The sequence below is a fragment of the Oncorhynchus mykiss genome, chromosome 29 (assembly GCF_057628025.1).
Source record: "Oncorhynchus mykiss isolate SJ-2025 chromosome 29, ASM5762802v1, whole genome shotgun sequence".
In the NCBI taxonomy this organism is placed as follows: domain Eukaryota; kingdom Metazoa; phylum Chordata; class Actinopteri; order Salmoniformes; family Salmonidae; genus Oncorhynchus; species Oncorhynchus mykiss.
In genome coordinates this window covers 21,668,105-21,695,052 of record NC_143050.1, presented here as the reverse complement: position 1 = coordinate 21,695,052, position 26,948 = coordinate 21,668,105, and the positions used below count along the sequence as shown (strand labels likewise).

Sequence of the window (26,948 nt, the reverse complement as noted above, 5' to 3'; positions counted from 1 at the left end):
CATCCGATACCATTGAGGAGTTTACCAGAACAGTCACGGGCTTCATCAATAAGTGCATAGATGACGTAGCACCCACAGTGACTATGCAAACGTATCCAAACTAAAAACCATGGATTACAGGCAATATCGGCTCTGGGCTGAAGGCTATAGCTACCACTCATGAAATGGGCCATGTTGACTTTGGCACAGATTCAGCTGTGACTATCGACGTATAGCACTCACATCTGTAAATACAAAGTGCTTTTGAAAGGCTTGTCATGACACACATACACACCATCATCCAAGACACCCTGGACCACTCCAATTTGCATACTTCCCAAACAGATCCACAGATGACATAATTTCAAATGCACTTCACACTGCCCTCTCCCACTTGGACAAGAAAAATAACTACAGTATGTGAGAATGCTGTTCATAGACTACAGCTCAGCATTCAACACTATAGTCCCCTCCATATCTCATCACCAAGCTGGGGACCCTGGGACTGAACACCTCCTTCTGCAACTGTGTCCTGGCCTTCCTAACAGGCCGGCCCCAGGTGGTGAGGGTAGGCAATAACACCTCCTCCACACTAACCCTCTACACAGAGGCCCATCAGTGGTTTGTGCTTAGTCCCTTCGTGTGACTGTGGCCACGCACGACTCCAACACCAAGTTTGCTGACGACACGACGGTGGTAGGCGTGATCACAGACTGCGATGAGTGTGGTGGTCAGAGAATACAGAGAATTATTGAATTTTTATGTTAACATCCTAAAGATTGATTCCATACATCGTTTGACATGTTTCTACGACCTGTAACGGAACTTTTCTAGTTTTTGTCTGGACGAAGAGCTCGCGCCTCATGAAGTTGGATTACTGGGCTGAACACGCTAACAACAAGTGACTATTTGGACATAAATTATGGACTTTATGGAACAAATCAGTCATTTATTGTCCAACTGGGATTCCTGGGAGTGCCTTCTGATGAAGATCATCAAAGGTAAGTGAATATTTATAGTGTTATTTCTAACTTCTGTTGACTCCAATATGGCGCATATTTCTCTGGCTGGATTGGGCTCTGTGCGTCGTTCTCAGATTATGCTTTTTCCGTAAAGTTAAAAAAAAAAATCTGACACAGGGGTTGCATTAAGGAGAAATCTATCTTTAATTCTGTGAATAACACTTGTATCATTTATTATGAGTATTTCTGCAAAATCACCGGATGTTTGGAATCAAAACATTACTGCACGTAACGCGCCAATGTAAACTGAGATATTTGGATATAAATATGCACATTATCGAACAAAACATACATGTATTGTGTAACATGATGCCCTATGAGTGTCATCTGATGAAGATCATCAAAGGTTAGTGATTCATTTTATCTATATTTCTGCTTTTTGTGAATCCTATCTTTGGCTGGAAAAATGGCTGTTTTTTTTTTGACTTGGTGGTGATCTAACATAATATGTTGTGCTTTCGCTGTAAAGCGTTTTTGAAATCGGACACGATGGGTAGATTAACAAGAAGTTTCTTTAATTTCCTGTGTTGGACTTGTTAATGTCTGAAAGTTACATATTTCTAAAAAACATTTTTAAATTTCGTGCGCTGCCTTTTCAGAGGAATATTCCGCTAGCGGAATGCCTGCGCTAGAAAGGTTAACATATGTAGCTTAACAGTCAGTATCTGGATAATATCTGTGAAATGCTTGATAATGTATGTGATTTCAACAGAGATGTATATTTTCTGGATTATATAAATATTGACTGGTTTTCATCAAGCTGCCCACTCAAGAAAAAGCTTCAAACTGTAACCAGTGCCTGCAACCTGGTTCAGGTTATCAGTCAACCTACCAGGGTAGTTACAAACAGCACAGGAATGAAATCATCAACATATATTTATCACATTTTTACTGATGCTGCAGAAAATAGCTTGAAAGTAGTTTCCAGATCCATCGGAGGTAGTGATCACAATATACTAGCCATATCTAGGAAAACCAAAGGACGGGCCTTAACACATAAAATACGTTTTGGAGTGATTCCTATGTTGTTGATGTGAAGAATATTTGTTGGTCGGTGGTGTGTAATGAGGAGCAAAAAAACGTTGCACTTGACACTTTAACTTCTTGACGCTACCCATCCCTGTCATGGGATTATTTTCGTCAGCAACCAGTGAATAGCATAGCGCAACAGTCAAATAATATTAATACAAATATTCATATTCATGAAATCACAGGAGCAATATTGCAACACACAGCTTCAAGAGGTTAATGAAATTGCTTATCCCAGTTACTAATAAGCATGCAACCATTTTAAGAAAATGACTGTAAAAACTGTTAAATCCTGTGGATTGACGAGGATTTGAAAAATTGTGTGGTTGAGAGGGATGACGCAAAAGGAATGGCAAATAAGTCTGGCTGCACAGCCGATTGGCAAACGTACTGCAAATTGAGAAATCATGTGACTAAACTGAATAAAAAGAAGAAGAAACTACACTATGAAACAAAGATAAATGACAAAGAAATATAGTAAATAGCTTTGGAGCACCTTCAATGACATTATTGGAAAAAAGGTAAACTCAACCCATAATTTTTTGAAACCGATGGCTCATTCATCAGAAAACCGCCTGATATTGCAAACTACTTTTAATTATTTTTTTAATTGGCCAGATAAGCAAATCTAGGCATGACATGCCAACTACAAACACTGTCACTACACATCCAATTATATCTGACCAAATTATAAAAGACAATTGTAGTTTTGAATTCTGTAAATTTAGTGTGGAAGAGGTTAAAAAATTGTCTATCAACAATGACAAGCCACCGGGGTCTGACATCTTGTATAGAAAATTACTGAGGATAATAGCGAACGTTATTGCCACTCTTATTTGCTATATCTTCAATATAAACCTATTAGAAAGTGTGTTCCCTCAGGCCTAGAGGGAAGCAAAAGTAATTCCGCTACCTAAGAATAGTAAAGCCCACTTTACTGGCTCAAATAGCCGACCAATCAGCCTGTTACCAACCTTTGTGAAAAAATTGTGTTTGCCCAGATACAATGCTATTTTACAGTAAACAAATTGACAGACGTTCAGCAAGCTTCTAGGGAAGGACATTCAACAAGCACAGCACTTACACAAATGATGATTGGCTGAGAGAAATTGATGATAAAAAGATGGGAGCTTTTTTGTTGGACTTCAGTGCAGCTTCTGACATTATCGATCATAGTCTGCTGCTGGAAAAATGTGTGTGTTATGGGTTTACACCTCATATCACTTAATCCGGTAAAGCCAAAGACACGACACACATGATAACATACACATGGATTTTGTGTTGTAGATATGTGGTGTAGGGGCCTGAGGGCACACACTTGGTGTGTTGTGAAATCTGTTGTAAAAAATAAAAAAAATGTATCTTTACAATATATTTGTAACTACCTTAATTTTGTCGGACCTAAGGAAGATCCCGATTGGCAGCAGCTGATGGGGATCCATAGCAAATACAAACCTTCACCCCAGTCTGAGATCCTCAGCGCTTTGGAGCAGGTTTTCATCAAGGATCTCTCTGTACTTTGCTGTAGGTTTCCTCCAGATGGGATGCTTGGCATTCAGGCCAGATAGTTCAATCTTGGTTTCATCAGACCAGAGAATCTTGTTTTACATGGTCTAAGAGTCATTTAGGTGCCCTTTGGCAAACTCCAAGCGGGCTGTCGTAGTGGAAATTTCCTGTATTTACCAAATCATGAGAGCAAACCACCACACAAGTCAGAGTTATCATAAAGTCCATCTTTAATTATTATGAGCTCCATCACAACCCTGTGACTCTCAGATCAATTCAGTGTCTATAAATGAATTATCTGAGAGTGCTTACACATTGCAACTGAGATCCTTTATAGCAAAGACACACATAGCCAGACAGCATTGGCTATAAATTATCGTTCAGCTTTGGTCTCCTAAACTATGTTCTTATCTCGCTCTTGGTACCACTCAGGACCAACACCATTACCTCACCCAATGGCATATATCAAATACACCCCCTCCTGGACAAGATCACAGAGAGACAGTGACTGGCACACAGACATTGTGGAGCCTATAGATAATTGGTTCCCCCTCAATCATCCCTTCACATGGTTTAAAAGATACATTTACATATGAAGACAAGCTTGACCTCTCCCCTTTCTGTGGCCCAAGTAACTGAACCCTGACAGAGAACCGATAACTGCAACCGGCCAACAATATAGTACAACAAAATACATTCTAAATGACAAGTATCTCACAAGCATGTTATGAAAATAAAACATCTTATCTATGTTACCCAACTAATTCTGATTCTGCCACGACACTGTCATGTACCCTTTACTGAGGAGTGGCTTCCGCCTGGCCACTCCACCAATAAAGGCCTTACTTGCCTAGTTAAATAAAATAACAAATACCTGATTGCTAGAGTGATGCAGAGAGTGTTGTCCTTCTGGAAGGTTCTCCCATTTCCACAGAGGAACTCTGGAGCTCTGTCAGTGACCATCGGGTTCTTGGTCACCTCCCTGACCAAGAACTTTCTCCCCCTATTGCCCAGTTTAGCCATTCGGCCAGCCAGTTCTACGAAGAGTCTCGATGGTTCCAAACTTCTTCCATTTTAGAATGATGGAGGCCACTGTGTTCTTGGCGACCTTCAATGCTGCAGATATGTTTTGGTACCCTTCCCCAGATCTGTGCCTCAACTCAATCCTGTCTTGCTGCTCTAAGGACAATTCCTTCAACCTCATGGCTTGGTTTGTCCTCTGACATGCACTGTCAACTGTGGGACCTTTATATAGACCGGTGTGTGCCTTTCCAAATCATGTCCAATCAATTTAATTTATGACAGATGGACTTATATCAAGTTGGAAACAGGATGCACCTGAGCTCAATTTTGAGTCTCATAGCAAAGGGTCTGAATAAAAATAAAGTATTAAATGTGCAAACATTTCTTAAAACCTGTTTTCGCTTTTTCATTATGGGCCATTGTGTGTAGATTGATTAGGGAAATTATTTATTTAATCAATTTTATAATGAGGCTGTAACGTAACAATGTGGATAAAGTCAAGGGGTCTGAATACTTTCCGAATGTGCTGTACATGCAGCTTCTCTTCTGTCATAACTTCTGAATTAATGTTTTAGAATGAATGTTTATGAATAGACTACAGTTTGTCTTGGGTGCATATTTTATGTGGTTGAAATACTGTCTTCTTGCATAAGTTTCAAAGATGACACATTACACGCACACTTGTTGTATCATTTTTCTGCAAGAAATGCCTAATTCAGCAGGAGTTAATATCATGCTACATATGAGAGGTTATAGGTCTACAGTCAGTGTACTGACTTCAGTTACTATTCCATTTAACCCATATGAACTTCCATTAGGAGTATTTGGTGTATTCATGGATACAGGGCTATTCGTTAGCGGGATTTAAAAGTTGCATGTAAACAGCTTAAGACCTTATCTGGTATACTGTGCGCATGTAAACGTGGTCAATTATTAACAGTGGTGGATTCTATTCCCCCATGCCACTTTTTTTTGTTAGTATTTGGTGCTTCTCAAAAATGTGATAGGCTGGTGTTTTCTGCTGATAGGTTGAGAGAATATTGTGATGCTCACTCAGACACGTCTGGCCACGTCTAACACAATCCTACTCCATGCCTCATCAACATGTGCCCCATCTGTCGGTCTGCATATCAATGAATGTCAGAACTCACCGACAAATGTCATGTGCCCTTGTTTTTCTGTCGTTGTGGTTGATAACACGTGGCTGATTGGTGTCCGTGTGACTTCTTTCTGTTCCATGATTCACTGATCCGGTTACACTCTCAGCATGACGGATATCCTGGCTCTGACTGTGGCCTCTTAGGGGGACACCGAAGTGACGTGAAGTGAACACCCGATCACATGAATTGTACACAATGTAGGGCTAGCCTACAGCAATCAGCCTTATCAGAGTCCGTATGATATCCTTGAAGTAAATCATGAGCAGGCATAACGACTTGCTGTCTAGGTTTTATTAAAAACACAGTTTTATGTCTTTGTTTCTAACAGTTGTTTTTTCTCTTTCTATTTCAGTAAAGAAAGCCAAACTCCAAGGATCTCCAGGTAAGTCCTTAAACTACCTTTTTATTTAGGAGTTATGTTGACCGAAACTAGGACTGTTTGTGAACCTTTTTAAAAAGCCTTCATAGCAGGAAGTAATTTGCACCTACTTCTCCTGTATGGCAGTGGTTGGTTGACTTTTGTATTAGCGTAATCCAATGGGGCTTTCTGTCCCTGCTTCCCTCCTAGCTCTATCCCATGTGCAGGTGAGCTGCTCAGCAGTAGTCGTGTGTGCGTAAAATCACTGGGGAAGCTACTGGCATATTGCAACCTATGTGTTTTGATAATTGCGTTGTTTGCTCTATAACCTGTTAGTTCATATGCCTTGACACTGGTATATATGCCTAAGGCTGAGACAATAAGAAGTGGCAGAATAAATTCAACCACACCTTTCTTTCATCACAAAACCGGAGAGCAACCTCTGTCTGGTGAAGTCCACAAAGCATATTGCATGTAACAAACAGTTACATAACCTACAGCACGGTCAAGCAAGTTCATGTTTCTGACATTTTCGGACCACTAAACAACTATTGATTTAGAACCACGGAGAGTTACTGCAAGTCTCAAACAAACAGGAGTTGCCTCCACTATACCAGCACCATTTCAACTTTATCAAATCACCTCTGCTTAATCTAATACAGTGACAACTAAAAGATACCAATAACAATTTAGTCCTATATACGTAAGCTAAATATGATTTGGCTCGCCATGGTTCTGATTTATCTGTGTGTGTGTGTGTGTGTGTAATCACAATTGGAAAAGGGACCTAGGTCTCAATGTCTCCCCTATCAAAATAAAGGTTAAAATTATATATTTTTTTAAATGCTAGCTAACTAGCTAGACACCGGAGGACAACAACACAGGGAGATGCAACAATACAAGTTTTTTCTGTCAATGACATTTTTCAATTGATGTGATTGGTATGGCGCTTATTTTTTTAGGGTGCAACTGAACCATTCATATATGAGCTCACTCAGTTTAGCTCACTGCTGATTTGAATATTATTTTATACCTTTTCATCAGGGTAGGCCAAATGACCGCTGGCTTCCCTTGCATTCAATGCTACGGGCGGCAACAATGTCATACACTTTTTGACCAGACAGCATCAGATAGATCTATCGATAGATAGATGGGCTACACATACAGAGACAAAGGGGTGCTGTTTCGTTTGCTCTGATCCTTTCTCCGGGGGGGAGACCGTACATTCAGCCTCTTGCAAATTGAATTCAAATTTGGAAACGGATACTATTTTTTTTTTTTTTGCCAATATTTTGGGGAAGCCTGGCTTCATGTGGCTACATGCCACTACTGGTCAGATCAGTGCTGGCAAAATCCAAATCCCCACGCACTCCACTTAAAAGTGAGGGCAAACAGTATAGGGATTTACCTATCTCATAAACCCTATGACTGTGTTATTGTGATAGACATTTACTCTGTTTTATTTTGTATTATATATTCCATGTTAACTGCTATTGTTTGAGTGTTAATTCATTCGGGACTAATAAACCAATTAGTTGTTTGAGTAAATGCAGTCCTAACTTAGAGTAACTCTTTGATTTGACTTTACATTCATCATTTTGTATTGGTAAATCCTCATTTAAATTTGCACACACATCATATGCTTTTGTGTTCCACCTTTACATCCTTGCTTTTACTTGACTCAATTAGTTAATACGAGAACACTAGTTGTTTAGGATTAGCTCATTGTCTCTAGTCTCTTAATAATTGCATGACGGTGCAAGATAGACACATGTACAATAGCCTTACTTTGGTGATGCCACGGTTAGTGACCTGGAAGAGCCATCAGAGAAGCACAGGCCGTATTGCATTTGGATACACATGATTATGGAATCCGATTTTAACCCAACTACAGCTAAATATTTTGACTTGGATAGATTCATTTGCAGTGGAAAAACTGACTGGTTGGGCTTGACATGAATTGGCCCAGAATACAAATATACACATACATTTGATTGTTAGTGCTATTTGCAAATACTTACCTACCACTATTCATAAAACACAACTACCCAGGTGTGCCCTGTGACAGAGGAGTATGTATTCTATGACATACAACATTGATGAGAGGTCCAAATAGTAAATGTCAGCCTTCCAACCATCCGTGTTTTTCTGACTAATTTATTGGAAAACTGATGATGTGTCAATAATGAATGAAGACACTTGACTAAGGCATGTGTGGTGAGTTGGAGCGAAAGACCGAGGGGTTCTGTCGCTCGTATGACTCAGTAACCTGGACAGATCTTCTGTCTACTTTCAGAGTGTGGGTACTTATCAAAGTCTGCTGTTTGATGGTCGGTCCACACGACAATCCAAGTGTGCTCTCTGTGTGCGTGCATGTGCGGGTGTGTGTTATGACAGAGGGTGGCCGTTTCTTTCTGGTAAGATGCTATCAGTCCTTTGTGCAAGGTGAAAGAGCTCTTTCAGATAGAGACCACAATCACTAAGTAGCTCTAATCTAATCCAGGCCGCCTCCTCATCTTATCTTTGAACTTGTATTCATGAGAAGCAGCAAGTGTGGTCCAAGGCGAGGCATGGGGCATCTAATTAGTAAGGGGGAGATGGGGAGTGTCTCCAGATCATGGTCATAATGTCTGTATTGCTGACTGGCCTCCTGATACTCTAATTAGACCTGTTTCTTCTCAACCCAGAGCCCTAGGCCTGGCTGTTTACCTGATGTCCCCACTGGAGACCTGTACTGAGTGTACAAAACATTAAGAACACCTTCCTAATATTGCGTTTCACACCCTTGTGCCCTAGGTGCATGGACTCTACAAGGTGTCGAAAGCATTGCACAGGGATACTGGCCCATGTTTACTCCAATGCTTCCCACAGTTGTGTCAAGTTGGCTGGATGCCCTTTGGGTGGTGGACCATTCTTGATACACAAAACCCTGCAGCGTTACCGTTCTTGACACACTCAAACCGGTGCTCCTGGCACCTACTACCATACCCTGTTCAAAGACGCTTAAATATTTTATCTTGCCCATTCACCCTCTGAATGACACACATACACAATCAATTTCTCAATTGTCATAAGGCTTAAAAATCATTCATTAACCTGTCTCGTCCCCTTCATCTACACTAATTGAAAGTGTAGATGAGTGACATAAATAAGGGATCACAGCTTTCACCTGGTCAGTCTGTCATGGAAAGTGCAGGTGTTCCTAATGTTTTGTACACTCGGTGTATAGCTTACAGCAGGTGTCAATATAACTAGACCTCTGGGACTAACAACATACTGCATTACCTCATTTAGTGTCAATCAATGAATTGTTTCTGTCTCTGTGAAATGTGGTGTGTATCAGGGATGTACGATATATCGTTGGTACCTAGCTAGCACCAATACAACGAGCCTGAAAACAATGACCAGTAGAACCTGCAGTCATTTTCATTATTCTTAGCCTCTCTGGGGTAGGCGGGACGCTTGCGTCCCATATGGCCAATAGCCAGGGAAAATGCAGAGCTCCAAATTCAAATACATTTCTATAAAAATCAAACTTTCATTAAATTACACATGCAAGATAGCAAATTAAAGCTACACTCGTTGTGAATCCAGCCAACGTGTCAGATTTCAAAAAGGCTTTTCAGCGAAAGCATAAGATGCTATTATCTGATGATAGCACAACCGTAAATAACAAGAGTAGCATATTTCAACTCTGCAGGCGCGACACAAAACGCAGAAATAAAATGAAAATCATGCCTTACCTTTGACGAGCTTCTTTTGTTGGCACTCCTATATGTCCCATAAACATCACAAATGGTCCATTTTTTGTTCGATTAATTCAGTCGATATATATCCAAAATGTCAATTTATTTGGCGCGTTTGATCCAGAAAAACACCGCTTCCAACTTACGCAACGTCGCTACAAAATATCTCAAAAGTTACCTGTAAACTTTGCCAAAATATTTCAAACTACTTTTGTAATACAACTTTACACATTTCTAAATGTATATAATTGATCAAATTGAAGACGGGATGATCTGTGTTCAATACAGGAGCAAAACAAACTGACGCTACTTTTCTGGTTACACGCCTCTATCAAAAGGTACACATGAAGTGACGTTCGTTCTGAGCTATGGTACTTCTTCTTTACACAAAGGAAAAACCTCAACCAATTTATACAAACTGGTGACATCCAGTGGAAGCGGTAGGAACTGCAGGAAAGTCGATTAGAATTCTGGATTCCCCATGAAAACATATTGAAAAGACAGTGACTTCAAAAAAACAAATCTGAATAGTTTGTCCTCAGGGTTTCGCCTGCTAAATAAGTTCTGATATACTCACAGACATGATTCAAAAAGTTTTAGAAACTTCAGAATGTTTTCTATCCAATACTAATAATAATATGCATATATTAGGATCTGGGACATAGTAGGAGGCAGTTCAGTTTGGGCATGCTATTTATCCAAAAGTGAAAATGCTGCCCCCTACCCCAAACAGGTAAACAATGATTTAGGAATCCTTGTAAGTATTAGCTATCAAATCAAAGTTTATTCGTCATGTGTGCCGAATACAACAGGTACAAGGAAATGCAACCTTACAAGGAAATGCTTACTTACAGGCTCTAACCAATAGTGGAAAAAAAGTATTAGATGAACAATAGGTAAGTAAAGAAATAAAACAACAGTAAAAAGACAGTGAAAAACAGTAGTGAGGCTATAAAAGTAGCGAGGCTACATACAGACACCGGTTAGTCAGGCTGATTTGAGGTAGTATGTACATGTAGATATGGTTAAAGTGACTATGCATATATGATGAACAGAGAGTAGCAGTAGCGTGAAAGAGGGGTTGGTGGGTGGCAGGACACAATGCAGATAGCCAGATTAGCCAATGTGCGGGAGCACTGATTGGTCGGACCAATTGAGGTAGTATGTACATATGTACATGAATGTATAGTTAAAGTGACTATGCATATATGGTAAACAGAGAGTAGCAATAGTGTAAAAGATAGTTTGGGTGGGTGGCACACAAAGCAAATAGTCTGGGTAGCCATTTGATTACCTGTTCAGGAGTCTTATGGCTTAGGGGTAAAAACTGTTGAAGCCTTTTTGTCCTAGACCTGGCACTCCGGTACCGCTTGCCATGCGGTAGTAGAGAGAATAGTCTATGACTGGGGTGGCTGGGGTCTTTGACAATTGTTAGGGTTCCTCTGATATCGCCTGGTGTAGAGGTCCTGGATGGCAGGCAGCTTAGACCCAGTGATGTACTGGGCCGTGCACACTACCCTCTAGTGCCTTGCAGTCGAAGGCCGAGCAATTGCATAAAAGGGAGTAATGCAACTAGTCAGAATGCTCTCGATGTTGCAGCTGTAGAACCTTTTGAGGATCTCAGGACCTATGCCAAATCTTTTTAGTTTCCTGGGGGGGAATAGGCTTTGTCGTGCCCTTTTCACGAATGTCTTGGTGTGGTTGGACCATTCTAGTTTGTTGGTGATGTGGACTCCAAGGAACTTGACGCTCTCAACCTGCTCCACTACAGCCCCATAGATGAGAATGGGGGCGTGCTCGGTCCACCTTTTCTTGTAGTCCACAATCATCTACTTAGTCTTGGTTACGTTGAGGGACAGGTTGTTATTCTGGCACCACCCGGTCAGGTCTCTGACCTCCTCCCTGTAGGCTGTCTCGTTGTTGCCGGTGATCAGGCCTACCACTGTTGTAGTCTACAAACTTAATGAGGGTGTTGGAGTCTTGCCATGCAATCATGGGTGAACAGGGAGTACAGGAGGGGGCTGAGCACGCACCCCTGGGGGGCAGATGTGTTGCTACCTTCCCTCACTACCTGGGGGCGGCCCGTCAGGAAGTCCAGGATCCAGTTGCAGGGGGAGGTGTTTCGTCCCAGGATCCTTAGCTTAGTGATGAGCTTTGAGGGTACTATGGTGTTTAATGCTGAGCTGTAGTCAATGAATAGCATTCTCACATAAGTGGTCCTTTTGTCTAGGTGGGAAAGGGCAGTGTGGAGTGCAATAGAGATTACATCATTTGTGGATCTGTTTGGGCGGTATGCAACTTGGAGTGGGTCTAGGGTTTCTGGGATAATGGTGTTGATGTGAGCCATTACCAGCATTTCAAAGCACTTCATGGCTACGGACGTGAGTGCTACGGGTCTGTAGTCATTTAGGCAGGTTGCCTTTGTGTTCTTGGGCACAGGGACTATGGTGGTCTGCTTGAAACATGTCGGTATTACAGGGACATGTTGAAAATGTCAGTGAAGACACCTGCCAGTCGGTCAGCACATGCTTGAAGTGCACGTCCTGGTAATCTGTTTGGTCCCGCAGCCTTGTGAATGTTGACCTGTTTAAGGTCTTACTCACGTTGGCTACGGAGAGCGTGATCACACAGTCATCCGGAACAGCTGATGCTCTCATGCCTGCCTCAGTGTTGCTTGCCTCGAAGCGAGCATAGAAGTGATTTGTAGACTACTTTGTATTCTGTAATAGTTTGCAAGCCCTGCCAGATAAGACGAGCGTCGGAGCCTGAGTAGTATGATTCAATCTTAGCCCTATATTGATGCTTTTCCTGTTTGATGGTTCGTCGCAGGGCATAGCATGATTTCTTGTAAGCTTCCGGGTTAGAGTCCCGCACTTTGAAAGCAGCAGCTCTACCCTTTAGCTCAGTGCGAATTTTGCCTGTAATCCATGGCTTCTGGTTGGGGTATGTACAGTGCCTTGCGAAAGTATTCGGCCCCCTTGAACTTTGCGACCTTTTGCCACATTTCAGGCTTCAAACATAAAGATATAAAACTGTATTTTTTTGTGAAGAATCAACAACAAGTGGGACACAATCATGAAGTGGAACGACATTTATTGGATATTTCAAACTTTTTTAACAAATCAAAAACTGAAAAATTGGGTGTGCAAAATTATTCAGCCCCTTTACTTTCAGTGCAGCAAACTCTCTCCAGAAGTTCAGTGAGGATCTCTGAATGATCCAATGTTGACCTAAATGACTAATGATGATAAATACAATCCACCTGTGTGTAATCAAGTCTCCGTATAAATGCACCTGCACTGTGATAGTCTCAGAGGTCCGTTAAAAGCGCAGAGAGCATCATGAAGAACAAGGAACACACCAGGCAGGTCCGAGATACTGTTGTGAAGAAGTTTAAAGCCGGATTTGGATACAAAAAGATTTCCCAAGCTTTAAACATCACAAGGAGCACTGTGCAAGCGATAATATTGAAATGGAAGGAGTATCAGACCACTGCAAATCTACCAAGACCTGGCCGTCCCTCTAAACTTTCAGCTCATACAAGGAGAAGACTGATCAGAGATGCAGCCAAGAGGCCCATGATCACTCTGGATGAACTGCAGAGATCTACAGCTGAGGTGGGAGACTCTGTCCATAGGACAACAATCAGTCGTATATTGCACAAATCTGGCCTTTATGGAAGAGTGGCAAGAAGAAAGCCATTTCTTAAAGATATCCATAAAAAGTGTCGTTTAAAGTTTGCCACAAGCCACCTGGGAGACACACCAAACATGTAGAAGAAGGTGCTCTGGTCAGATGAAACCAAAATTGAACTTTTTGGCAACAATGCAAAACGTTATGTTTGGCGTAAAAGCAACACAGCTGAACACACCATCCCCACTGTCAAACATGGTGGTGGCAACATCATGGTTTGGGCCTGCTTTTCTTCAGCAGGGACAGGGAAGATGGTTAAAATTGATGGGAAGATGGATGGAGCCAAATACAGGACCATTCTGGAAGAAAACCTGATGGAGTCTGCAAAAGACCTGAGACTGGGACGGAGATTTGTCTTCCAACAAGACAATGATCCAAAACATAAAGCAAAATCTACATTGGAATGGTTCAAAAATAAACATATCCAGGTGTTAGAATGGCCAAGTCAAAGTCCAGACCTGAATCCAATCAAGAATCTGTGGAAAGAACTGAAAACTGCTGTTCACAAATGCTCTCCATCCAACCTCACTGAGCTTGAGCTGTTTTGCAAGGAGGAATGGGAAAAAATGTCAGTCTCTCGATGTGCAAAACTGATAGAGACATACCCCAAGCGACTTACAGCTGTAATCGCAGCAAAAGGTTGTGCTACAAAGTATTAACTTAATGGGGCTGAATAATTTTGCACGCCCAATTTTTCAGTTTTTGATTTGTTAAAAAAGTTTGAAATATCCAATAAATGTCGTTCCACTTCATGATTGTGTCCCACTTGTTGTTGATTCTTCACAAAAAAATACAGTTTTATATCTTTATGTTTGAAGCCTGAAATGTGACAAAAGGTCGCAAAGTTCAAGGGGGCCGAATACTTTCGCAAGGCACTGTACGTACAGTCACTGTGGGGACGACATCCTTGATGCACTTATTGATAAATCCAGTGACTGATGTGTTGTACTCCTCAATGCCATCGGAAGAATCCCGGAACATATTCCAGTCTGTGATAGCAAAACAGTCCTGTAGTTTAGCACATGCTTCATCTGACCACTTTTTTGTAGACCGAGTCACTGGTCTTTCCTGCTTTAATTTTTGCTTGTAAACAGGAATCAAGAGGATATAGTTGTGGTCGGATTTACCAAATGGAGGGCGAGGGAGCACTTTGTACGCATCTCTGTGTGTGGAGTACAGGTGATCTAGAATTTTTTTCCCTCTGGTTGCACATTTAACATGTTGATGGAAATTGGTAGAACTGATTTAAGTGTCCCTGCATTAAAATCTCCGGCCACTAGGAGCGGCGCCTCTGGGTGAGTGGTTTCCTGTTTGCTTATTTCCTTATACAGCTGACTGAGTTCAGTCTTAGTGCCAGCATCTGTCTGTGGTGGTAAATAAACAGCTACGAAAAGTATACAGTGGGGCAAAAAAGTATGTAGTCAGCTGCCAATTGTGCAAGTTCTCCCACTTAAAAAGATGAGGCCTGTAATTTTCATCATAGGTACACAATTGGTGGCTGACTAAATACTTTTTTGCCCCACTGTATGTAAATGCCAACAAAATAACTTGTTGGTCTTTTGTGTGTGTTTGTGTGTGTGTGTGTGTGTAACCTTTATTTAACTAGGCAAGTCAGGTAAGAACACATTCTTATTTACAATGACTTTGTCGCACTATGGGACTCCCAATCACGTCTGGATGTGATACAGCCTGGGTTCAAACCAGGGACTGTAGTGACACCTCTTGCACTGAGATGCAGTGCCTTAGACCGCAACGTGTATGTGTGTTTACTATTTTGATTTATTTTTATTTGTATTTCACCTTTATTTAACCAGGTAGGCAAGTTGAGAACAAGTTCTCATTTACAATTGCGACCTGGCCAAGATAAAGCAAAGCAGTTCGACACATACAACGACACAGAGTTACACATGGAGTAAAACAAACATACAGTCAATAATACAGTATAAACAATACTATATACGATGTGAGCAAATGAGGTGAGATAAGGGAGGTAAAGGCAAAAAGGCCATGGTGGCAAAGTAAATACAATATAGCAAGTAAAACACTGGAATGGTAGATTTGCAATGGGAGAATGTGCAAAGTAGAAATAAAAATAATGGGGTGCAAAGGAGCAAAATAAATAAATTAAATACAGTAGGGAAAGAGGTAGTTGTTTGGGCTAAATTATAGGTGGGCTATGTACAGGTGCAGTAATCTGTGAGCTGCTCTGACAGTTGGTGCTTAAAGCTAGTGAGGGAGATAAGTGTTTCCAGTTTCAGAGATTTTTGTAGTTCGTTCCAGTCATTGGCAGCAGAGAACTGGAAGGAGAGGCGGCCAAAGAAAGAATTGGTTTTGGGGGTGACTAGAGAGATATACCTGCTGGAGCGTGTGCTACAGGTGGGAGATGCAATGGTGACCAGCGAGCTGAGATAAGGGGGGACTTTACCTAGCAGGGTCTTGTAGATGACATGGAGCCAGTGGGTTTGGCGACGAGTATGAAGCGAGGGCCAGCCAACGAGAGCGTACAGGTCGCAATGGTGGGTAGTATATGGGGCTTTGGTGACAAAACGGATGATTGACAGAGTCGAAAGCCTTGGCCAGATCAATGAATACGGCTGCACAGTAATGTTTCTTATCGATGGCGGTTAAGATATAATTTAGGACCTTGAGCGTGGCTGAGGTGCACCCATGACCAGCTCTGAAACCAGATTGCATAGCAGAGAAGGTATGGTGAGATTCGAAATGGTCGGTAATCTGTTTGTTGACTTGGCTTTCGAAGACCTTAGAAAGGCATGGTAGGATAGATATAGGTCTGTAGCTGTTTGGGTCAAGAGCGTCACCCCCTTTGAAGAGGGGGATGACCGCAGCTGCTTTCCAATCTTTGGGAATCTCAGACGACACGAAAGAGAGGTTGAACAGGCTAGTAATAGGGGTGGCAACAATTTTGGCAGATAATTTTAGAAAGAAAGGGTCCAGATTGTCTAGCCCGGCTGATTTGTAGGGGTCCAGATTTTGCAGCTCATTCAGAACATCAGCTGAGCAGATTTGGGAGAAGGAGAAATGGGGAAGGCTTGGGCGAGTTGTTGTGGGGGGTGCAGTGCTGTTGACCGGGTTAGGAGTAGCCAGGTGGAAAGCATGGCTAGCCGTAGAACAATGCTTATTGAAATTCTCAATTATGGTGGATTTATCAGTGGTGACAGTGTTTCCTATCTTCAGTGCAGTGGGCAGCTGGGAGGAGGTGTTCTTATTCTCCATGGACTTTACAGTGTCCCAGAACTTTTTTGAGTTAGTGTTGCAGGAAGCAAATTTCTGCTTGAAAAAGCTAGCCTTGGCTTTTCTAACTGCCTGTGTATAATGGTTTCTAGCTTCCCTGAAAAGCTGCATATCACGGGGGCTGTTCGATGCTAATGCAGAACGCCATAGGATGTTTTTGTGTTGGTTAAGGGCAGTCAGGTCTGGGGAGAACCAAGGGCTATATCTGTTCCTGGTTCTAATTTTCTTGAATGGGGCATGTTTATTTAAGATGGTTAGGAAGGCATTTTTTAAAAATATCCAGGCATCCTCTACTGACGGGATGAGATCAATATCCTTCCAGGATACCCCGGCCAGGTCGATTAGAAAGGCCTGCTCGCTGAAGTGTTTCAGGGAGCGTTTTACAGTGATGAGTGGAGGTCGTTTGACCGCTGACCCATTACGGATGCAGGCAATGAGGCAGTGATCGCTGAGATCTTTGTTGAAAACAGCAGAGGTGTATTTAGAGGGCAAGTTGGTTAGGATGATATCTATGAGGGTGCCCGTGTTTAAGGCTTTGGGGAGGTACCTGGTAGGTTCATTGATAATTTGTGTGAGGTTGAGGGCATCAAGTTTAGATTGTAGGATGGCTGGGGTGTTAAGCATGTTCCAGTTTAGGTCGCCTAGCAGCACAAGCTCTGAAGATAGATGGGGGGCAATCAGTTCACATATGGTGTCCAGAGCACAGCTGGGGGCAGAGGGTGGTCTATAGCAGGCGGCAACGGTGAGAGACTTGTTTTTAGAGAGGTGGATTTTTAAAAGTAGAAGTTCAAATTGTTTGGGTACAGACCTGGATAGTAGGACAGAACTCTGCAGGCTATCTTTGCAGTAGATTGCAACACCGCCCCCTTTGGCAGTTCTATCTTGTCTGAAAATGTTGTAGTTTGGAATTAAAATGTCTGAATTTTTGGTGGTCTTCCTAAGCCAGGATTCAGACACAGCTAGAACATCCGGGTTGGCAGAGTGTGCTAAAGCAGTGAATAGAACAAACTTAGGGAGGAGGCTTCTAATGTTAACATGCATGAAACCAAGGCTATTACGGTTACAGAAGTCGTCAAAAGAGAGCGCCTGGGGAATAAGAGTGGAGCTAGGCACTGCAGGGCCTGGATTCACCTCTACATCGCCAGAGGAACAGAGTAGGAGTAGAATACGGGTGCGGCTAAAAGCAATAAGAATTGGTCGTTTAGAACGTCTGGAACAGAGAGTAAAAGGAGGTTTCTGGGGGCGATAAAATAGCATCAAGGTATAATGTACAGACAAAGGTAAGGTAGGATGTGAATACAGTGGAGGTAAACCTAGGTATTGAGTGATGAAGAGAGAGATATTGTCTCTAGAAACATCATTGAAACCAGGAGATGTCATTGCATGTGTGGGTGGTGGAACTAATAGGTTGGATAAGGTATAACGAGCAGGACTAGAGGCTCTACAGTGAAATAAGCCAATAAACACTAACCAGAACAGCAATGGACAAGGCATATTGACATTAAGGAAAGGCATACTCAGTCGAGTGATCAAAAGGGTCCAGTGAGTGGAGAGGTTGGTTGGGGGTCACGGCGATTTAGACAGCTAAATCGGTAGCAAGCTAGCATAGGAGCAAGCTAGCATAGGATGGAGGTCTGTTATTAGCCAACTCTTGCGTTCCGTCAGTAGATTAGTGGGTTTCCGTGTGGTAGAGGGGATTAATCCAAATCACACAACAACAACAAAAATAAAAACAATAGATATAGTTATAGAGGCCCAAGAAGAAAAATAAATACATTAAAACATTTTTTTTTTTTTATTAAAAAAAAGAAATTGTCCGATTGTCTATTCAGATAGCAGCCGATAAGATAGCCAACGGCTAGCAGGCCGCAGATGGGCGCCCAGGCAACGTTGCGCCGGAGGAGCCAGCCGGACAATTCCCTCGGGTAGACAACGTCGGCAGTCCAGCTGTGAAGGCCCGGTGGGGCTCCGCGTAGGCAGCAAAACGGGTCCGGATAGGTGACTGCAGCCCAGGAGTGATTGATGGAACTCTTCAGCTGGCTAGCTCCGGAACAATTGATGTTAGCTCCGGAATCGACGAAAGCCGATAGTCACACGGATAGCAGCTAGCTAGCTGTGAGATCCAGGTATGGATGTCCAGAGCCAGCGGCCGAAATCCGGTATGTTCCGTTCCAAGCCGCGCTGTACTACAATGTACTACAATGCTTAAAAGACCGCTAAAATTGAAAACATCGGGTATCGTTTTTTTACACACATTCTCATTGTGTACCAGCTCTGTTGACTGAACTGAAGCTTTGTGTCCATGGCAAAATAAATGTTTTTTTGCCACTGTGGAGAGGCATTGGGAAGTCAAGTGACCATGTATCTTTTCCCAGGTAGATAGTCCTACATAAAGGTGTGTGTTGACTATTCAGATCCACGGAAATCTCAGGTTGCGCATGGCGCACATATATAGAAAACAGAGCACACTTTCAACTGGTATTATTTTAGCCAACTATTTATCAGGTAAGTTAACTGAGAACACATTCTCATTTGCAGCAACAACTTGGGGAGAAAGGGGAGAAATGAGCCAATTGTAAACTGGGGATTATTAAGTGACTGTGATGGTTTGAGGTCCAGATTGATAATTTAGCCAGGACACCAGGGTTAATACCCCTACTCTTACGATAACAGTCATGGGATCTTTAATGACATCAGAGAGTCAGGACACCCATTTAACATCCCCCATCACTGCCCTGGGGCATTGGGATATTTTTTTAGACCAGAGGAAAGAGTGCCTCCTACTGGCCCTCCAACACCACTTCCAGCAGCATCTGGTCTCCCATCCAGGAACTGACCAGGACCAACCCTGCTTAGCTTCAGAAGCAAGCCAGCAGTGGTATGCAGGGTGGTATGCTACTGGTTAATGGGAAAAGAACAAGCAAAAACTCCTTACAGAAATGTTGTAGCAGCCTACACCTAAACATTAGCGATCTGTCCAATTTGGTCAGGGGAAACGAAGCGGTAACGTTATATATTTATAGCCAAAGCCAATTTATTTGTGTTAATAGAATGTGAATGTGATCAAATTTGGTTTATATTCTAACTTTGGTTGGTAGGCTAACTAGGCCTTTTTTAATACAAAATGATTGACTGGAATTAATCACATCAACAAATAGTGATGACATAGACTGGACTGTGTTAATGTGCACCTGTAACTTTTGAATTACAGATGTAGCCTATATAGGCCTACATGACGCAGCCCCTGCTCCACCCTGTTAGTCCTATTGTCTCATCGCAGTTGTCTCTGTCTATAACAGAATTCCCCTGTAAGTCAAAACATTAACATTCCTATTATTGGGTTGCACTGGGGCTGTGACGGTCACAAAATTTTGTCAGCCGGTGATTGTCAAGCAAATAATTGTCAGTCTCTCGGTAAATGACCGTTAAATTAATATAAACACATTTAGTATCTCCTGGCTTCAACACATAATCTACAAGCCATTTAAAAAAGTCTAATAAATCCATGTAATATAGCCTACACCTTCACAATAAATCCATTATTTAGACCGGTCTAAAGAAGCATGATATGAAGAAAATGTAGTCTATTTCAGAAGAAAAGAATAGCATCCTCTGAGTTGTCCTGACGTGGCTATGCCAAATGGCTGTGGGCTACACTAGTTAATTTAGCAGACAAGATTTGCTCATAATTCTGTGGCATTATTTTTTTTAAATCTCTTTTTTTTGTATGAAGAATACAATTGAACAAAGCTGAAAAAAATGGAAATATTTTCTCCAAATGATTTGAGGGAATGCTCACATGCGGCGATTCAGTGTTGACCGGTTAACAAAGAAATATGTACTCCTATATGCTTAATTTATAGTTATTAATGCAACTTTAGTTTAGTAACTTTATGTTTTGATTTTTAATACATTGTAAAGCGGAATGATGAGACTAATGATGATTTGAAAAAAGTTACTTGAAAGGCATGAGCTCTGCTTTGTTTTTTTGCGCAGGCTGTACACACTACATCAGTCACTTATTCACAATTTGACAAGCACTTGATAATGCCTCGAATATCATGGCAGCATCCTCATTGTGGCTGTAATGCACCCTAAAAAAATCCAGGCCTTTTGTGGCCTGGAGTGCAGCATTGTGCCCTTCTCCCTGAGTGTGCTGCGCAATTCGAACCACCTCCCACTCACATGGCTCTCAGTCAGGTGATAGGGTCTTTCTAACCGACTATAAGTGAAGACACACATCGGGGACGCCACTGTGTGCATATTGAAGAACTGTCCACATTTTACTTTACGTCAGCCAACAAGATGAGTAGGCCTAACGAACATCAAAAGCACTAACCTATGTCAACCTATCCTTCATAGTACAACAGTCGACCTATTCTGTGCAAGAAATAAATATTCCAAACATAGTCTGGGACAGTTGTGGGATGTGATTGATCCCAAGTTAATACAACGACTACCATCAAAAAATACTTTTTATGCAATGTGGCTGACGCAACAGATCAGAACGTTTAGCTTAAAATGTTAAACTCTTAGGCTATTTCTTCACATTATAAGTGCAGCTATAAGCGCAAATGTTCCTTTAACGGAAAACACCATTATCAAAAGTGACCGCAAATGCAATTATGCATGTAATGCTTTTATTATAAAGGTGCTTTTTTATGGTGAAAATTATCTTCCCAAAACTAGAAACTCACGCTGCTAATGTATGCCAGTTAGGCTCTACACCACTTGTAAAGCGGATTAATGTGCTTAATTTTAATTAGTTATTTGGCCACTTCAGTTGTGATACAAACCTTATTAAAACACATATGCCTATGGGCTAGGCTACATGAGGTGTGCAACTATGATTAGAAAAAGTCACAAAAAAAGGCATTGTTTCTTATGCGGGTCATAATTCACATGTGATAATATATCATTCACAAATGATAGGCTAATATTGTCACCCATCAGACTATTTATTGATTTAATCTTGACTTTACATATACTAAATAGTATACAGTACCACGCAAAAGTTTGGACACACCTACTCATTCAAGGGTTTTTCTTTATTTTTACACATTGTAGAATAGTGAAGACATCAACTATGAAATAACACACACAGAATAATGTAGTAAACAAAAATGTGTTAAAAAAAATCTAAATATATTTTAGACTCTTCAAAGTAGCCACCCTTTGCCTTGATGACAGCTTTGCACACTCTTGGCATTCTCTCAACCAGCTTCACCTGGAATGCTTTTCCAACAGTCTTGAAGGAGTTCCCACATATGCTAAGCACTTGTTGGCTGATTTTCCTTCACTCTGCATCCAACTTATTCCAAATCATCTCAATTGGGATGAGGTCGGGTGATTGTGGAGGCCGGGTCATCTGATGCAGCACTCCATCACTCTCCTTAGTCAAATAGTCCTTACACAGCCTGGAGGTGTGTTGGGTCATTGCCCTGTTGGAAAACAAATGATAGTCCCACTAAGTACAAACTGTCACAAGCAAGGCACCATCATACCTACTCCATGCTTCACGCTGGGAACCACACATGTGGAGATCTTCCGTTCACCTACTCTGCGTCTCACAAAGATACGGTGGTTGGAACCAAAAATCTCAAATATGGACTCATTTCCACTGGTCTAATGTCCATTGCTCGTGTTTCTTGGCATAAGCAAGTGTCTGCTTATTGGTGTCCTTTAGTTGTGTTTTTTGTTGTTGCAGCAATTCGACCATGAAGGCCTGACTCACCCAGTCTCCTCTGAACAGTTGATGTTCAGATTGGTCTGTTACTTTAACTCTGTGAAGCATTTATTTTGGCTGCAATTTCTGAGGCTGATAATTCCAATGAACTTATCCTCTGCAGCAGAGGTAACTTTGGGTCTTCCTTTCCTGTGGCGGTCCTCATGAGAGACAGTTTCATCGTAGCACTTGATGGTTTTTGCGAATGCAATTGAGGAAACTTTCAATGTTCTTGAAATGTTCCGGATTGACTGATCTCCATGTCTTAAAATATTGATGGACTGTCGTTTCTCTTTGCTTATTTGAGTTGTTCTTGCCATAATATGGACTTGGTCTCATGCCAGAATAATCAGAAACCTGGGCATGGAGCAGAGGCTTGTCCTGTTCAAGCTTAAAATTCCATTCTAGTTCTGTTTTCAAGTTTTTTCGACGTGCAACTCGCGCTTGACAGCAGGCCTGACAGCCAATGATCCACTACATGGATAGCCACGCAAGTTTCACCCTCATGTCGGTTCTAACAAGATAGGTAGTGCTAGGTATCTACAGCCAATCCTGTGAGCTTCGATTGGTCAATAGCACCACAGCGCACGCAACAAAAGTTCAGCTTTCCCCAACTTTGGTCCCAACCTGTTCATGTTCCCTCACCCATGCTCGCATCAACCAACGGTCCCCCGCCCACTTCGCTTCCCCTTATTGAAAATGAATGGAGTTCTGTTGTTTCATCACCCCCAGCGTGCTAGATGGACTTCTGCTATGAGAGGAATAGGATAAAGTGACTTGCGCTCTGCTCACCCTGACCAAAATGTACGCTTTCATTGTAGCAGAAAACAAACAATAGATTTTGCAACACCCCAGTGTAGCTATGTTGGGCTACTGGAAAGGCAAAAAAAAAAGACCTAATGGGACAACAAGAGAGCAGTTTTAACTGGTCATGATCATGAGAAAGAAGTTGGCCCCACCTCTTTGTGACCTGTGGTGCCACCACATCTGCCCCTACAATAAATATGAAATGATTTGCCACTACCTGCTTCACAGTGATGACTTTTAAATATGTTTATAAATCAAACAAGGTCTTTTAACCTTGGTCTTTAAATTGATGGTATGAGAGATGACAGAGACCTTTTCTGCTGTAGAAGCTGGTCTCGCCTGTCTCTGCATCACGTAGTCCTACTGTACTGGCCTATGTCTCAGTGTCAGAGGTGAAATGGTGATCATGCCCAGAGCTATATTAGGGTGGCTGCTCTGCAGTGAGTGAATCACATCAGCCAGGAGAGAGGATGGATGGCTAGGCTATATCTGCTGCCTGCCTGGCTGTGTGGCACTCCTCTGTAGTGAGATTACCAGGGTCAGTGAATTGGTCTGGGTGCAGGGCGGTGGGGGGAAGGGATGGGGAAACTGACTTATCTGCTTTCACTCTCACCTACGTCGCCGACTGTCCTTCAGTCACACAAAGTCAAAGTGAAGCAGCTGGCCAATCTAGCATTACTGTTACTATCCCATCATTGCTACGTCTGCCACCACAATTGTCTTTCTTACCTGTACACAGAAGCTCTCCACCTGGCAAATCATTTGACGTCATGCAGATTACTGCTCATGTCCTATAAAGACAAAGTAGTATGGAGACTTGGTCTCCTACGTGTACACAGTAATCTACTATTTTTTTTCCTTTCAACATGACAATCTATCTTTGTAATGTGGTGAGCACAAGTACTGTTATTACGAATATTAAATATCCGTACTTCTTCCCACCATTACTTCATTTCATTATATACATGCTTTTCACCTCTTTTCCCCTCCTTTCTGTGTTGCAGGTAAGTTCAATAGCTATGTGACTCTGAAGGTGCAGAATGTCAAGAGCACCTCCATTACCGTGAGAGGGGACCAGCCATGCTGGGAGCAGGACTTCATGTTGTAAGTGACCAGTAACCACACACTTCTTAGACCTCTCTCTTCCTGTCCTATGCACTCAGTCTTTGTTTATTTGGATCCCCAAATAATTTTGCAGTAGCTTCTCTTCCTGACATCCACAAAACACGACAAGTAACAGAACACTGATACACTGATACACAGGACAGTCACACACATTTTTAATACGAAGTGATAGGCCCCACAAGCTCACAGAACAGGATTGCTGAGTGCTGAAGCGTATAATGCGTAAAAATCATCTGTCCTCGGTTGCAACACTCACTACCGAGTTCCAAACTGCCGCTGGAAGCAACATCAGCACAATAACTGTTCATCGGGAGCTTCCTGAAATGTGTTTCCATGGCCGAGCAGCCGCACACAAGCCTATGATTACCATGCGCAATGCCAAGCGTCGGCTGGGGTGGTGTAAAGCTCGCCACCATAGGACTATGGATCGGTGGAAATGTGTACTCTGGAGTGATGAATCATGCTTAACCATCTGGCAGTCCGATGGATGAATCTGGGTTTGGCGGATCCTGTGAGAATGCTTCCTGCCCCAATGCATAGTGCCAACTTTAAAGTTTAGTAGAGGAGGAATAATGGTCTGGGGCTGTTTTTCATGTTTCGGGCTAGGCCCCTTAGTTCCAGTGAATGGAAATCTTAACGCAACAGCATACAATGACATTCTAAACGATTCTGTGCTTCAAACTTTGCGGCGACAGTTTGGGGAAGGCCCTTTCCTGTTTCAGCATGACAAAGCCCCCGTGCATAAGGCGAAGTCCACACAAATGTTTTTTTCGAGATCGGTTTGGAAGAACTTGACTGGGCTGTACAGAGCCCTGACCTCAATCCCATCAAACACCTTTGGGATGAATTGGAACGCAGACTGCGAACCAGGCCTAATCGCCCAACATCAGTACCCGACCTCACTAATGCTCTTGCGGCTGAATTGAAGCAAGTCCCCTCAGCAATGTTCCAACATCTAGTGGAGAGCCTTCCCTGCTGTTATAGCAGCAAAGTGAGGACCAACTCCATATTAATGCCCATAATTTTGGAATGAGATGTTCAACAAGCAGGTGTCCACATACTTTTGGTCATGTAGTGTATGTCGTATAAGCCACAACATACTTGCTGTGTGTGGCGGATAGAATACCAGTAGTCTGTCTGGAGGCTCTGTAAGTGTCAAGTGTCACATTTTCATACAGTGTCAACATAGAATCAGGTAACATCAGGTTTGTTTTGTTTAAATGATGATCAGAGAGGAACGATGAAGGGAGGGTCTATGGCTCTGAGCTCAACAGACTTATTGTAACAGTACAGTATATCCTCCATGCTCAGCCACTAACACCTTTATTTGATTAAGGCTGACTGTCTTTTGGAATTATGCAGCAGACGCAACCACCTGAGTACTCTTCCACTCAGACAGGTGAGAGCAGGGCATCTAGTCTGCCTCTGGTGCTAATGCTATGTAGCTACAGTTCAGGTTTATGATTTTCAGACAGTAATATGTGAGAGCAGGCCACAGTCGGGGATTTCCAGGAATGTTTTGTCCCCGTTGTTGCCTGCCAGGTGGGTTGTTGTTTCGGGAAAATTAGCTTACCTTTTCTCACAACTATTCACTTCCTCATGGTTACTCATCTAATTTCCTCTTTTCAGTGTTCCGTATGTAGGCTGTGCAGTTTTTAGCTCTAGGCTTACTCCTGTGTGTGCAATTTTTGATATTTTTCCACATCTGTTTCAAGGATGTTTCTGAGTGTAAATGCTTGGTTCTGTAGTACTGTTCATGAAACACAATGCATTAGCACTTGTCAGCGAGTCTGAAGTTTACTGTTAACTTGAAACTGGCTCTGCTGGATTTCTTTCTTCTCCAATGTCGTGTTTCCTTGCCAGAAAGCTGTAGCCTGTTGGTTCTGTGGGTCAACCTTTTATGTAACAGATTCACATAATTGATTTTGATTGCATACTATGTAATTGACTCACAGAGTACTTAAGTGGATGGATGCACCTTTCTCCTCTTAATGAGATAGCAGATTGCCAAATGGTATTTTGGTTTGTCAGGCCAGGCTTCTGTTTCTATGCTAGCCAGAGGGCCTTGGAGACTAGAGTCCAGTCCAGACTACAATTTCCTTGTGAGATAATGGCCATCCCCACCAAGAGACCGGCTCAGGCCACCAGGGCTGACAGAAAACGGGAATGTAGCGAAAGCTATGGATGAATATATACACCGTACACCCCAGCTCACCTTATTTCTAGAGCTGTTTCCATAGCTCCTGTGCTATGCTGCTCAGTCATTAGAGACAGGATATTGTTCTTTAGGGATACAAATACAACGCTGGGGGTGTTTTGTGTTCACTGCTAGAGCTTAGCCTATGTAATGTTTAAGAGCCTTCATGAGATTGTCTCATTGAACTGATGGCTTATGTTTACACTGAATGTGATGGTGTTGTCTTTGATTGTGTTGTCTCTCACTGTTTCCGCAACAGGGTGCTCCAGGAAGTGACATAGAGGAGAGCCTTAATGTTTCTGAGCTTGAATTTAAAAATATACATA

General features: G+C 42.2%; 1 protein-coding gene across 4 annotated transcripts in view; it reads left to right on the top strand.

The window, feature by feature from the left end:
- Positions 1-26,948, top strand: part of LOC110509879 (protein unc-13 homolog B) — a 127,660-nt gene that overhangs the window by 7,717 nt on the left and 92,995 nt on the right. For all 4 annotated transcript variants that reach the window (XR_016493279.1, XM_021591060.3, XM_021591059.3 and 1 more), the window contains exons 2-3: positions 6,072-6,101; positions 24,305-24,404. Coding sequence is in view for 3 of the 4 variants with exons in the window: in XM_021591060.3 (XP_021446735.3) it covers positions 6,072-6,101; positions 24,305-24,404 (130 nt within the window). In the remaining variant the exon portion in view is untranslated. The remainder of the gene's footprint in view (positions 1-6,071; positions 6,102-24,304; positions 24,405-26,948) is intronic.